The 14833-nt window shown below is 37.5% G+C and overlaps 1 protein-coding gene across 8 annotated transcripts in view; it reads left to right on the top strand.

The window, feature by feature from the left end:
* Positions 1-14833, top strand: part of Rps6kb1 (ribosomal protein S6 kinase B1) — a 94220-nt gene that overhangs the window by 13367 nt on the left and 66020 nt on the right. For all 8 annotated transcript variants that reach the window (XM_071603467.1, XM_071603469.1, XM_071603464.1 and 5 more), the window contains exon 5: positions 10869-11016. In XM_071603467.1, coding sequence (XP_071459568.1) covers positions 10869-11016 — 148 coding nt within the window. The remainder of the gene's footprint in view (positions 1-10868; positions 11017-14833) is intronic.

Here is a 14833-nt window from a genome sequence, read left to right as displayed (position 1 = left end):
GAAGTCTTGGATTTGGGCTGATTTATTAGATAATCTATCAGTTCCATTTATTTTCTTAAAGACCTCTCTTTAGAAACCTTCTATTCCCCTGTTTTCATCTGGACTGGTAGGTCTCTGGATAGACCTGTCATTACTGTCTCTTCATTATGGTCCTTAGAATTGATTGTTGGCTCCTTCAATATTGGATCCTGTTTTCTGGATCCCATATGATTCTTTTTCTTAGTTATGCCTTGTTTCCTTCTGCTAATAGCACCTTGAAAAAGGGTGTATGATGGTAAACATTAAAAAAATATTGCATGTTTGGAGCTGCTGTTGTAGCCCATGTGCTTGCCTAGCACATGTTCGGTCCTCATCATCACATAAAAAAAAAAAGGATTGCATCCATCTACAACTAAAAAAATATTTTAAAAAATCTTGAATGTTCGAGAATTTCTTTATTATACCTTTGTACTTGTGTGTCTATATGTGTGGGACTGGGGATGGAACTCGGGGCCTTGTGCATGCTAGGCAAGCACTCTACCACTGAGTTACATCCCCACCCCTGCATAATGTTTAAATCCAGTTAACATATTTATCTCTTCAAACATTTGTCATTTCTTTGTGGTGAAAATTCAAAAGTTCTGTTAACTCTTTTTTTTTTGGTAGTGGTAATGGTGGTGGTGGGGTGATTAAACTCTTGGGCTCAGTTGTGATCAAATAATCTTGCTTCATCCTCTCAAGTAGCTGGATCTATAGCTATATATCACCACCCCTGGCTCTTGTAGCTTTTTGAAATGTATAATATATTATTTTTACCTATAGTTACCTTATTGTGCAGTAGTACACCAGAACTTCTTGCTCCTATATCTGTAAATGAGTAAATACCATTTAATAAACTTTTCCCTATCCCTCCCTTCATCCTACTCTCTGTAGTCTCTGTTAATCCTCATTCTACTATAAACTATTGTGAGATCAATCTTAGCACTGATTGTGTTGTGTGTGTATGTGTGGGTATGGTACTAGGGATTGAACCCAGGAATATTCTACCACTGAGCTGTATCTCTGACCCTTTTATTTTGATACAGGGTCTTTTAAGTTCCCCAGGCCAGCCTTGAACTTGGAATCCTCTTGCCTCAGTCTCTTGCTAAGGATTATAGGCATGCACCAGCACACTCAGTCCTTGTTGCTTTCTGTTTATAGAAAACTGTTTTATGAAAACATTATCTTCTCTTATCCCCCTGAGGAGGGTTTTTATTTGTTTTTTCTTTTGAAATTGAACCCAGGTCCTCCCATATTGTAAGCAAGTGCTCTATCGCTGCATTTCATCTGCAGCCCCTTCTGAGGTTTTTGTTTTTGTTTTGTTGTTGTTGTGTTTATGGTGCCAGGGATTGAACCCATAACTGGCGCTTTACTACTGAGCCACATCTCCAGCCCTTTTTGCTTTATATTTTGAGGCAGGGTCTTATTAAGTTGCTTAGAGTCTCGCTAAATTGCTCAGGTGAGCCTTGAACTTGCAATCCTTCTACCTCAGCCTTCTGAGCCACTGGAATTACAGGTGTGCCATACCACACCCAGCTGAGGTTTTAATTATTTATTTATTTTGTAGTGCTGTGGATTATACATACCAGGCAGACACTCTACCACTGAGCCACATATAATTCTTTAAGTTGTCTTTTCTTCCGTGTGTTGTGTCTTTTCTGAGTTTCTGTTTTGACTTTGGTTTATCTCTCATGTCGGTGTTAGAGGCTTTCTTTAGATGCCTGGTATCCTTCACTGATTGTTCCTGTTTAAGAGTGGCACTCTGAAAAGCTGATCTGAAGTTCTATGTGTAGGCTTCATTGTAGGGAATTTAAATAGTTAGCTGTTAATTAACTAAGAACCTCCAAGCAATAATGTCTTTAAGTCTTTTTTTCTGAGGCATATCAGTTGGGGAAAGTCCTCCATTCTTTTTGTCTTTATAAAGTTTTCTGGAACTGGGTGAGAGAAGAGATGGAGAGCTCACCTTTCAACTTGTAGACTTTGACTAAATTCACCTTTTTACTTTAGTATCTCACTCTGTATCTTATCCTTTACTCTTTTTTTTTTTTTTTTTTTTTTCCTGGAGAGCATACTTTCCTAGAACTAGCTCCCTGTTTAGTGCAGGGATGCGAATCTTTTTGCTTTTTCTGTTCCTTATACAGACTTTCAGATTTTTAGCTTTCTACCTTTGGCTTTCTGTAGTCTTTAATACCCTTAATGTTTTTTTCCTCTTGTACTGGGGATTGAACCCAGGGGCATTTTACACTGAGCTACATCCCTGGCGACCCCCGCCATTTTTTTTTTTTTTTTTTTTTTAGTTGTAGACAGACACAATACCTTTATGTTATTTATTTTCATTTGGTACTGAGGATTGAACCCAGTGCCTCACACATATGAGGCAAGCATTCCACCACTGAGCTACAATCCCAGCCCTGCCCCAGTCCTTTTAAAAAAAAAAAAAATTTTTTTTTTTTTTTTTTTTGTAGTTGTAGATGGACAGCATGCCTTTATTTTATTTGTTTTTATTTTTATGTGGTGCCAAGGATCAAACTCAGGGCCTCACACGTGCTATGCAAGAGCTCTTCCACTGAGCCATAGCCCCATCCTCCCACACCCAGCCCTTTTTATATTTTATTTTCAGACATAGTCTCATTAACTTGTTGAGGGTCTTGCTAAGTTGCTGAGGCTAGACTCAAACTTGTGATCCTCCTGCCTTAGCCTCCGGTATTGCTGTGAATACAGGCATGTGCCACTGTGCCTGGCCTCTAATTTTTAAAAATATTTTTGCCTCTGTTTTTTGAAACTTTTTAAGTTTTTATAGATGGAATCAACTTTTTTGTATCTTGTTCTTTACTGGTACTTAGGTTTGATCTGACCCCAGTCTACTAAGTCACAGACCATTGTTTTATCCACACTCTGTCATTACCTTTTGAGATGTAGGGTCTTTGTGTCTCCTAGTTTAACTTCAGATGGAATAATTATGTTCAGTTTCTTGTTCTTTTTGTATGGGACTGATTTCTAAAAAGTGTCTATTGTCTTAAAATAAAAGCCTCAAGACAGTCAATGCACTGGGCTCAGTGAGGCAGGCCTGTAATCCCATCTACTTCAGATTCTGAGGCAAGAGGATTGCAAGTTTGAAGGCAGCCTGGGCAAATTAACCAGATCTTGTCTCAAAGTAAAAAAAAAAAAAAAGGCGGGGGGGTGGCCTAGGATCATAACACAGTGGTAAAGCATTTGCATAGTATGTGAAGCACGGAGTTGGGTTCTCAGCACTACATGTTTAAAAAAAAAAGTTAAAAAGGTCCATTAACAACTTAAAAATTTTTTTTTAAACAAAAAGGAAAAAAGGGCTGGATATGTAGCTCAATGGTAGAGTACTTGCCTAGTACATGTGAAGCACTTTATTTGATCCTCAGTATGGGGAATGGGGAAGACAAATCAGTGTGCTGGGAGTGTGTTGCTTAGAGGTAGAGCGCATGCATGCCTGGTATGCTTGAGTCCCTTGGTGTCATCCCCAGCACTCCTCTACTCCCACAAAAAAATCATAGACTTTTAAAAAACACATTACAGAATTTGTATTATTTTGGTCTTTTTTTTCTTCCTTCCTGATTTTCATTTAAGCTATGTAAATGACTCCTCAATTTGAAGTAGCTGCTATATGGCATTCATATTGGAATTATTTGAGTTTAGTGAATTTTAATCTGTAAAACATATTAGATACAGAATAATAATGTGTGTTTTAGAAGTGTGTTGGAAGAAGTATTGGTTAAGATTTTTTTATTTGTTCTAATTAGTTATACATGACAGTAGAATGCAATTTCACATATTATACACATGGAACACAACTTCTCCTTCCTCTAGCTGAACATGGTGTAGAGTCACCCCAGTAGTCATATGTGTATGTAGGGTAATAATGTCCATCTCATTCCACAGTCCTTTCTGTCCCACACCCCCTCCCTTCCCCTCACTCCCTTCTGCACAATCCAAAGTTCTGTCATTCTTCCCCACCCCCCATTAAGATTCTTAAGTAATCTATTCCTTTTCTCTCTCTCTTTTTTAATCCATTCCTTTTGATATATTACTTGTTCATATTTGATAAACAGGGCTGTCCATATTAGACATAATTATACATGAATGAAATATGTTTCTCACAGAAGTATCTTATTGAAAAGAAGAAAATATTGTGGTTTTTTTTCCCAGTGATGGTGTTGGTGGCATATTGGAAAATCTGAATTTGGGGCACAGGTATCTAGATATAAGCTTCTCACCCCTCCTACTTGGTTATCATTCCTTCCCACTCCTAGGGTTTCTTCCCCCAAGCATGTCTAGAGGATCAGATATCATCTCCTTCCTTGTTGGTTGTCCTTGAAAACAAGCTCACAGCAAAAATAATGAAAGTGAAGAGGTTATTTAGGGTTATAAGTCCAGAGCTTTTATATCTAAATCCCTAGATTAGATGACTGTAGACTCCTTTTGAGGTTTTTCCTTCCCATTTTATTATTATTCTTGAGATAGTACTAACCTCCCTGACCTGCATATGTTGTAAGTCCTCTTCCTAGCCTTAAAGATGATCAGAGAAGAACCATATGTCCTGTTATATTAACTGAGTTGCTTGCAACTGGACATTCTGCTTGGTTTAATCAAATTGTTTACTTCTTACAGGAAAAGTCTTATTTGGATATTTGCTCATGGTAGAATGTTGAGGAAAGGGCTACAAACAACCATGTCACTACCCTCCTGATTGAAACAAAAATATATTCTGGAAGCAAAATATATAATACAAGCATTATAAATTTTAGAACCTTTGGCCAAACGTTTGTGGTTCCAAAGAATGGCCATTCTGAGCTGGGGTTGTAGCTCAGTGATAAGAGCACTTGCCTAGCATGTATGAGGCACTGGGTTCGATTCTCAGCACTGCATATAAATAAATAAAATAAAGGTCCATCCACAACTAAAAAAATATTTTAAAAAGTGAATAGCCATTCTTCTCCCATTCCGTCCTTTTTTGAACTAATTAAGAACCTTCTATATTCCAGGATATATACTAGATATTAGGATTTTCCATTTGAGACAATGTAGTTCTGCCTCTTACTTTACTTACAATGTAATTCAAGGGAAGAATGGATATACTTTGTTTTGTTCTGTTCCATTTTGTGCTAGGGATCAAACTAGGGCCTATTGAATGCTAGGCAAGTGCTCCACTGAGCCACATCCTCAAATTTTTACTTTAAATTGCTCATCTGCCCTTTGGTCAAAACCCTTTCTCCTTTGAGATTTAAGCCTATACCACTCTCTTTCTCTGTTTATCTACCATCTCCATGTTTTGTTTTCATGAAGGTTTGACTTCATAGTTAAGTCCCCTCCAAATTCCTCCCTCCAAAATCCACATCTTATCATGCTGGGAGTCTTCACTATTTTGTTGAGCCACATCCCCAGCCCCCCGCTTTTTTTTTTTTTTAACTCACTGTATTGTGACTTATAACTTTACTATTTCAGTTAAACTTTTATCCCCTGTATCATCACTGACTTCCCCATTGCTGAGTCCAGTGGTCTTTAGTTGGTTCATCTTTAATTTATTGCTGTGTTGCATTGAAGCTTTAGAGCACAGTATCTATCTATCTATTTATTTATTTTCCAATATTTTTTTAGTTGTAGATAAACACAATATCTTTATTTTATTTTTTAAAATTTTTATGTGGTGCTGAGGATCGAACCCAGTGCCTCAGACGTGTGAGGCAAACGTTCTGCTGCTGAACTACAACCCCAGCCCAAGCACAGCATTTTAAAGTCAGCTCCCTTGACTGCTGTGATTCTACTTTGCTACTTTTGCATCTTACTCCCTGGCTTCTCATTTCTGTAATTGCTTATTTAAAAAATTGAAACCTTCTAAGCAGTTCAGAAATAACGTATCTTTGAAAATTTTCACACTTTCTAAAGAGTCCAAGAATAGTGCAGTGATCACAGTTGTGTTTTGTCATATTTTCATAGTCAGCTGTCCCTCCTTGATTCCCTGCCCCCACATATGTGTAAGTATTTATGATTATTTAAGTTTTTAAGTTTAATTAATTTTTGTTGTATAATTTTGAGAGCTGTTTGAAGACATCAGAGCATTTCATCCCTGAATTCTTTGATATGTATCTGCTAAAAGTAAGGGCATTTTGATACCACATTACAATTATCACACTTGAAAAATTTAACATTGATATACAATTTGTTTTCTAATATCTGGTCCATATTCAAACTTACCCAGTTGTCTCACTGACATAATTTATAACTGTTTTGTTTTTAATATCCATGATTTAATCAAGCCTCACACATTATATTGAATTATCCTCTCTTTAATTTACTTTGGAGTCATTTCTCATCCTTTTGTTTTTTCTCCAGTTCTTAGTATTCAACACAAGGCAAGCACTCTACCATTAAGCTACATCTGCAGATCTTTTATAAATATAATTTTGAGATGGGATCTCAATAAGTTGTTGAGATAGGCCTTGAAGTTGCTATCCTCCTGCATCAATCTCCGGAGAGCTGAGATTACAGGCATGTGCCACCACACCTAGCTCTCACCCCACCTTTCTTTCTTTCTTTCTTTTTTTTCTTTCTTTCTTTGTTTGTTCTACTTAGTTGTGTCCCCTCTCACCCCCACTTTTTTTTTTAATCTTTTATAACTGACATTTTTTTAAGAATCCAGGCCTGTTATTTTACAGAATATCCCTTAACTTAGAGTTATCATTTCCTCATGAAAATAACATTTTAAATTGGTTAATCACCTCTTGGAAGAATGTTACATAGGTTCCATTGTGTTTTCATGCATGGACTTAGGAGGCACATTATGTCAGTCTGTTCTATTATTTGATTAAGCTAAGTTTGATCACTTGGTTAAGACAGTGTTCATTAGATTTTTCATTGTACAAATAGTTTTTTCCTTTTGCAACTAGTAAGTGATCTATGGGATGATTGTTAAAGATAATGTGAATTTCCTGTCCCCTGATACTCTTTTATGTGGGGAGGAGTTACTGGGGATTGAACCCAGAGGCACTTTACCACTGAGCCATCCCCAGGCCTTTTATTTTTTATTTTGAGACTGGGTCTTGCTAAGTTGCTGAGGCTGGCCTCCACCTTGCAGTCTTCCTCATTTAGCTTCCAGAGTTGCTGGGATTACCACCAGACCTGGCCCCTAATAATCTTTTACCTAGTGATTTTATAATCACTTGTTTCTTGCCCAACTCAAATATTACTGTAGTGACTATAAGATGAAGATTTTTTTTTAATTTTTCTTTTCTTTTTTTCCCCCTAGTACTGGGGGGCAGGGTGAATCCAAGGACACTTTACCACTGTGCTACATCCCCAGCCCTTTTTATTTTTTATTTTGAGATAGGGTCTCACTAAATTCATGGGCTGGCCTTGCTCAAACTTGCAATCCTCCTGCTTCAGCCTCCCAAGTCACTGGGATTACAGGCGTGGGCCACTGTGCCTGGTGAGAGACTTTTCTATTTATTTATAGTTTTCTATTTTGTGATTTGTCTGTTAAGAAGTACTTTTCCCTTTGTTTTTTTAAGACTCAAAGCCAGGTACAGTGTTGTGCAACTGTAGTCTCAGTGACTCGATAGGCTGAGGTAGGAGGATCACTTGAGGCCAAGAATTGAAGACAAGCCTTTGTAACAGCAAGACCTGGTCTTAAAAAAAAAAAAAAGAGAGAGAGAATCAGTCTGGTCTTGGACTTGTATTTCCATCTCAATGTGTTACCTATTTTTGTCATCATTATTTTTGGTTCTCAAATTGTCCTAAATTTCACTAATGAGATCCCTTTTCAAAAGGCTTCTCTGTGCTTTTACTATATCCACATCAATTTTTGAGCAGTACCTTACTTTCTGGTATAATGGAGTTCTTTAGATTTTCCTTGCACTTTTTCATGACTCCGGCCTAAAATCATCCATTTCTCCAAGGTCTCTGGTTTCTATTGGCAAAGAATGATATTTACAAACCAATATCTGCATGTTAGCTATGTTTCTTGCTACTAAAGTGACTCTTTTTAGTAGACAGAGCTAGAAAATTGTTTTTTGTTTTGTTTTGTTTTTAAAACCATATCTTCATATTGCCACCCTAATTCTAGTCCAGTTTTATAAGGTTGTTCTTCCCTTGGTCCTTTTTTGTTAAGTGTGGAAATTGAAGCCAAGGTCTCACACATGCTAAGCAGGCACTCTAGCACTGAGCTACATCCCCATCCTTGGTAACAACATCAATAAAAGTACTCATTTGTTCAGTTATACAATACAGTTATTATACAACTCAGTGGTAGAGCATTTGCCCCTCATGTGAGAGACTGTGGGTTCGATTCCCACCACTGCATATGTGTGTGTGTGTGTGCGTGCGCGTGTGCAGGCACACACACATACACACACAGAAGAGAATTGCAATACCGATATTGTTACTAAGCTATAAGCATACTAAGTATGGTTTAAGATTTCTTTGTAATGTTTTTTGTATTCACATATTATCAAGTGTGTGCAGCCTAGTGTTAAGTTTCTTTTTCTTAAGTAAAGTTATCAGCATAATATTCAATTAAATGTATGCATTTCTGTCACATTCAGTTTTATTTTCCATTTCCATCTTTGTTGATATTTTATTCTAGGAATGTGTAAAACATTAATATGTTTCAGAAATCAAGATGTCTATAATTATAATATTTGATTTTGTCAGGAAAAATGGATAGTCAAAAGTCTTAGTCTCTTTCCTGACCTACCACTCTTAATAGCTTCGGGTATGTCTTTGTTATGTTCACTTTTACAGGTGTAAGCAGATACATATCTGATTCTTATTTTCCCTTTCTTGCACGAAAGGACAGCATTATACATACACACTCATACAGGTGCTCACTACTGTTTTTTTGTTTGGGTACTAGGAATTGAACCCAGGGGTGCTTTACCATTGAGCTACATTGTCAGTCCCCACCCCGCTTTTTTTTTTGTTTTTGAGCCAGAGTCTTTCTCTGAGTTGCTCTGGGTGATCTCAAACTTGTGATCCTCCTGCCTTAGCTTCCTTAGTATCTGGGATTATAGGCATGGGCCACCATACCCAGCTCATATACTCTTTTGTATCTTGCTATAATAGAGTGTTCCTTATTCTTTTTATAGCTTTTGAAGAATACCTTGTGTAGATACTATAGGTTTTCAACCAATATCTTAAGAATGGGCTTACGAATATAAATTTAAGAATAAGTTTGTAATGTTTCACTGTTACAAGTAATGTTGCAACTAACAACCTTGTGTATTTACTTCCCATCTTACTAGAGGTGTACCATTAGGGTACTAGAACTTCAACTTAGTGTGTCCAAACAGTACATTATTTTCCCAAAACTTTTTTTGCCCCGCTTCCGTTTCCTGTTATTGACTGATACCATTTTCTATTATTTAAACAGAAACTAGGCTATCATTGTTTTTATGTAGTTATTCAGAAAATACAATTGATATACCTTTAGCCTTTCTTTTTTTCTTTTTCTACTTTGATTTTCTTAGTTACTCATCTTCTTAGTTTCCTGTACTATAAGTTCTAACTAGTCTCATTTCTTCACTAAAATTCCATACCATTACTAGCACTTTCTTTTTTTTTTTTTTTTTATTCACCAGGGGTCCCCAACCACTGGGCCACATCCCCAGCCCCTTTTTATATTTTTATTTAGAGACAGGGCCTCACCAAGTTGCTGAGGCTGACTTTGAACTTGTGATCCTCCTGCCTCAGCTTCCTGAGCTGCTGGGATTATAGGTATTCACCACTGTGCCCAGCCACTATTAGCACTTTCTTAAAGCCAAACATTACATTATTTAACTCATCTTAACATATCTTCTTTGACTCTAAAATAAGATTCCAATACCTTTGCTTAGATGCCAAAGCCATTTCCTGGCCTCTGCCTACTTCTCCAGCCTAATCTCTAACCACTTGTTACCATACTGAAATGTTTATAGATTCCTCAGGCACATTCTGTCCTGTCAAGCCTCTTTTGCACTAGAATGCCTTTGAGGGGGTGGGTACCAGGGATTGAACTCAGGGATACTCGACCACTGAGTCACATCCCCAGCCCTATTTTATATTTTATTTAGAGGCAGAGTCTCACTGAGTTGCTTAGCTCCTCACAGTTACTGAGGCTGGTTTTGAACTCATGATTGTCTTGTGTCAGCCTCCCAAGCTGCTGGGATTATAGGTGTGCGCCACCGCACCTGGCTGGAATGCTTTTTTCACCTTCCACATTTTAAAAAAATATTTATTTCTTAATTGTAGTTGGATATAATTTTATTTTTATTTTATGTGGTGCTAAGGATCAAATCCAGGGCTTTGCATGTGTTAGGCGAACACTTTACCTCTGAGCCACAACCCCAGCCCCAACATTTTATCTTAATAACTTTTCAAAGTATAGTTTAGGTATTGTAACTTCCAAAAAGACTTCTTGCCAGGTCAGATGCTGTTGCCCTGTTCACCAATAATGCTATATGTTTATGTCCAATGAATTCACTTTCCTCCCTGATACTTTGGGCTCCTATGGATAGGGCACTCCTTCTGTTAGTTCTGCTTTCTTGGCACAGAGCCTGGAGCATAGTAAATAGTAGTAACAGTTAGTGAATATATGAATAGACTTAATCTTGTTTATAGATTTTTTTTTTTTTTTAGAAAACGTGTCTCTAGGTTTCATTTACATGTTTACTGCAAAAAACCCTAACTAGTTCAAATGTGTAGAAGTGAATGTGTTTTATTACCCCATCTCAGTTTCTAGTAGGAACCATACCATGTTGGTTAGAAAAGCACAAAATAGATTTCCAGTTACTATAGAGTAAAAATGTTCACTATTTTGTTCTTATAGTTCATCTCTTTTCCTTTAGGCAATGATAGTAAGAAATGCTAAAGATACAGCTCATACAAAAGCAGAACGGAATATTCTGGAGGAAGTAAAGCATCCCTTCATTGTGGATTTAATTTATGCCTTTCAGACCGGTGGAAAACTCTACCTCATCCTTGAGTATCTCAGTGGTCAGTACACAGTTTGGTGTAATTGTTTGCATTTGCTCTAGAAACTGGGCTAAAACATTATTTTCTATTGGAAAATATACTTTTCCCTATCATTATCAAATAATTTTCAGAATTGATGAGTACATCGAAGTAAGGAATTCAGATATAAGCAAATGTTTCTATTTGTAGACAAATATGAAAAAAATCTTTGAAGTTTACATTTTTTTCCCCAATATGTAAAATTTTGTCTTAAGCCTTTCATAGTCAATCATTAAAAAAATAATAACAGACAACATGTTGGGTCCTGGTGGCTCACACCTGTAATCCCAGCAGCTTGGGAAGCTGAGGCAAGAGGGTCACAAGTTCTAGGCCAGCCTGGTGGGCAATTTAACAAAACCCTGTCTCAAAATAAAAATTAAAAAAGGGCTGGGGATGTAGCTCAGTGATAAAGAATCCCTGGGTTCAATCCTCATTACTATAAAAATGCAAATACCTACTCAATGCAGAATACCTACTTATGCTAGAATTGAGATATTAAAATTCAAACAAACCATTAAACTAGTCCTTTATAAACTGAACTGAAAAAACTTACTGAAAGTATTAAGATACTTCATTCTTGCCAGTGGCAGTGGCACATGCCTTTAATCCCAGTAACTCCAGAGGCAGAGGCAAGAGGATCTCAAGATCAAGGCCAACCTGGACAATTTAGTGAGACACTGTCTCATGATGAAAACAAACAAACAAAAAAAGGGTTGGGATGTACCTCAAAGGGAAAGCATACCTCAGTTCAATCCCCAGAACTGGTGGGGGGTTGGGGGAGATAGTGTATACTATTGTATTATATTTTTAAAAGTTTGGTTGATGCATCGTTGGTGATAGGATATACAGTTTGCAGTGTGAATTGTCCACATTTTTCAGGGCCTACCATCTGCTGGGAACTCATTGTTCCCCATATCACTTCTAGATCAGAGGTATCTTATTTCCAACAAATAATATTTGGGAGAAAATAACAGAGATTTTGCAATAGCTTATAACTTGGAGAGAAAGCTGAAGAATTTAGCAACATATTTGTGACTATTGCCATTTTTTCCTGTAGCTTTATTTTCACATAATTTCAAACCCATATTTTTAAAAAAGTCTCAATAGGGGCTGGGGTTTTACCGTAGTGGTAGAGCGCTTGCCTTGCATGCGTGAGGCCCTGGGTTCGAACCTGAGCACCACATAAAATAAAGAAAGAAATCGTGTCCATCTACAACTTAAAAAAAAAAAGAGTCTCAATAATACAAAAAACTCTCATATACCCCTCACCTAGATTCTCCAGATGATATCAGATTTTTACCACTCTTTGTTTTATCTTCCTCTATGTATGTATACACACACACTCATATGCACTTACATAATTTTTTTCTTTTTGTGGTGCTAGGGATCAAACACAGGGCATCATCATTATTATTATTATTATCATTATTTTAGTACTCGGGATTGAATCCAGGGGCACTTAGCTACTGAACCACATCCCCAGTCCTTTTTGTATTTTTCTGTTTAGAGACAGGGTCCCAGTAAATGGCCTAGGGCCTTGATAAGTTGCTGAGGCTGGCTATTTTTGGAGGGGGAGGGGCACCTGGCCTTGAACCCCAGAGGCACTCTACCACTGAGCCACATCTCCAACCCTATTTTGTATTTTATTTAAGACAAGGTCTCACTGTGTTGCTTAGGGCCTTGCTAAATTGCTGAGGCTAGCTTTGAATTCAAGATCCTCCTGCCTCAGCCTCCCAAGCCTCTGGGATTAGAGGCATGGGCCACCTTGCCCGGCTTGTGGCTGGCTTTGAACTCATGATACTCTTGCCTCATCCTCCCCAGCCACTGGGGTTATGTGTGTGCCCCCAGGCAAGGCAAACTCAGGGCCTTATGCATACCAGGCAAGCACTCTACCACTGAACCACATCCCCAGCACTAGTTACATAAGTTTTGAACTGTTTAAGGATTTCGTAGACATGATTTCCCTTTACCCCTAAAACTTCAGTGTTTATTTTCTAAAATCAAGAACAGTGTCTTACATGACTATACTAAAATTATCAAAAAATAGGAAATTAAAATGGATACATAATCTCTCTCTTTAGTAGTCTAAGTTAGAATAGTTATTCAGTCTTTCTTTGTCTCTCATGATATTTACATTAAAAAATTTGTTTGTAGTTGTAGATGGACAGCATACCTTTATTTTATTTATTTTTATGTGGTGCTGAGGATTGAACCCAGTGCCTCACATGTGCAAGGCAAGTGCTCTGCCAGTGAGCTACAGTCCCAGCCCGATGTTTACAGTTTTTAAGCATATAGGCCAGTTACTTTGTAGAATGGGTCAATTTAGTTTGTTGTTATTGTTTTTTGTAGTTGTTGATGGACAAAATAACTTTATTTTATGTGGTACTAAGAGGATCAAACCCAGTGCCTCACACATGCTAGGCAAGCACTCTCCCACTGTGCTATCCAGCCCTCAATTTGGGTTTATTTGATGTTTCTGTAGGATTAATTAATTAATTAATTTTTTGATACTAGGGATTGAACCCAGAGGCACTTAACCACTGAGCCATGTCCCCAGCCCTTTTTAATATTTTATTTAGTGACAGGGTCTCACTGAGTTGGTCTCACTTACTAAATTGCTGAGTCTGGCTTTGAACTCAAAAATCTTCCCTGCCTCAGCCTCCCGAGCTGCTGGGATTACAGGTATGCACCACTGCACCTGGCTCCCTCTTTTTTTATTTTGAGACAGGGTTTCACTGAGTTGTTTAGAGCCTTACTAAGTTACTGAGGCTGATTTTGAACTATCAATCTTTAGCCTCAAACTTGAGGGATTGATGGGATTACATGTGTGCACTACCATGCCTGGCTCCATGTTATACATTTTTGGCAGGACCATTAGAGTGATATCATGTCTTTCTCAGTGCATCAGATATTTATATCTTTTTTTTTAATATTTATTTTTTAGTTGTAGTTGGACATGATACCTTATTTTTTTGATTTATTTTTATGTGACACTGAGGATTGAACCCAGGGCTGCGCACCTGCTGGGCGAGTGCTCTGCTGCTGAGCCAAAACTCCAGCCCTGATGTTTATATCTTTGCCCCATTACTAATAATTTTGTTCACTTTGGTCATACATGTAAGATGGTTTCTGCTGTTTTGTTTTTGTTTTGGTACTGGATATTGAACCCAGGGGCACTTTACCACATCCCTAGTCCTTTATTTTATTTTATTTTGAGGCAGGATCTCACTAAATTCCAGAGGTTGGCCTGGAACTTTCTCTCCTCTTGCCTCATCCTCCTGAGTCTCTGGATAAGTATCTTTTAAGGACATACTTTGAAATTATTTAAATTTACATCTCTCATCGAGTTTTCGTGTTCACTTTTCTCATCTGTTGATTGGGGTGGGGGTGGTAATGAGAATTAAACCCAGGGGTGTTTACCATTAAGTTACATCCACAGACCTTTTTCGAGACAGGGTCTTGCTACATTGCTAGGCTGGTCTCAGATTTGTGATCCTCTTCCTTTAGTCTCCTGGGTTGCTGAGATTACAGGCATACACCTCTGCGCCTACCCATCCATTGATTTTTGCCTGTAATAATTAATTGTAATGTTTACCAAGTGATTTTTTTTCCTTATTCTATCATGTCTCTTTCATTTATTATTTGGCATCCTACTGCAATAAAATTTTATTATTTATTTACTTCACTACGGTCTCATGGATTTTAAGATTATTTGGTAGAATATAGTCCTTTATTATTTATTTTCATACTCAAATTATGCCATATTTTACAAGGCCACTGCAGTGTTGTTTCAGTTTAT

The sequence above is a fragment of the Marmota flaviventris genome, chromosome 17, assembly GCF_047511675.1.
Source record: "Marmota flaviventris isolate mMarFla1 chromosome 17, mMarFla1.hap1, whole genome shotgun sequence".
NCBI lineage: Eukaryota > Metazoa > Chordata > Mammalia > Rodentia > Sciuridae > Marmota > Marmota flaviventris.
This window is presented reverse-complemented; position numbering and strand designations above follow the sequence as displayed.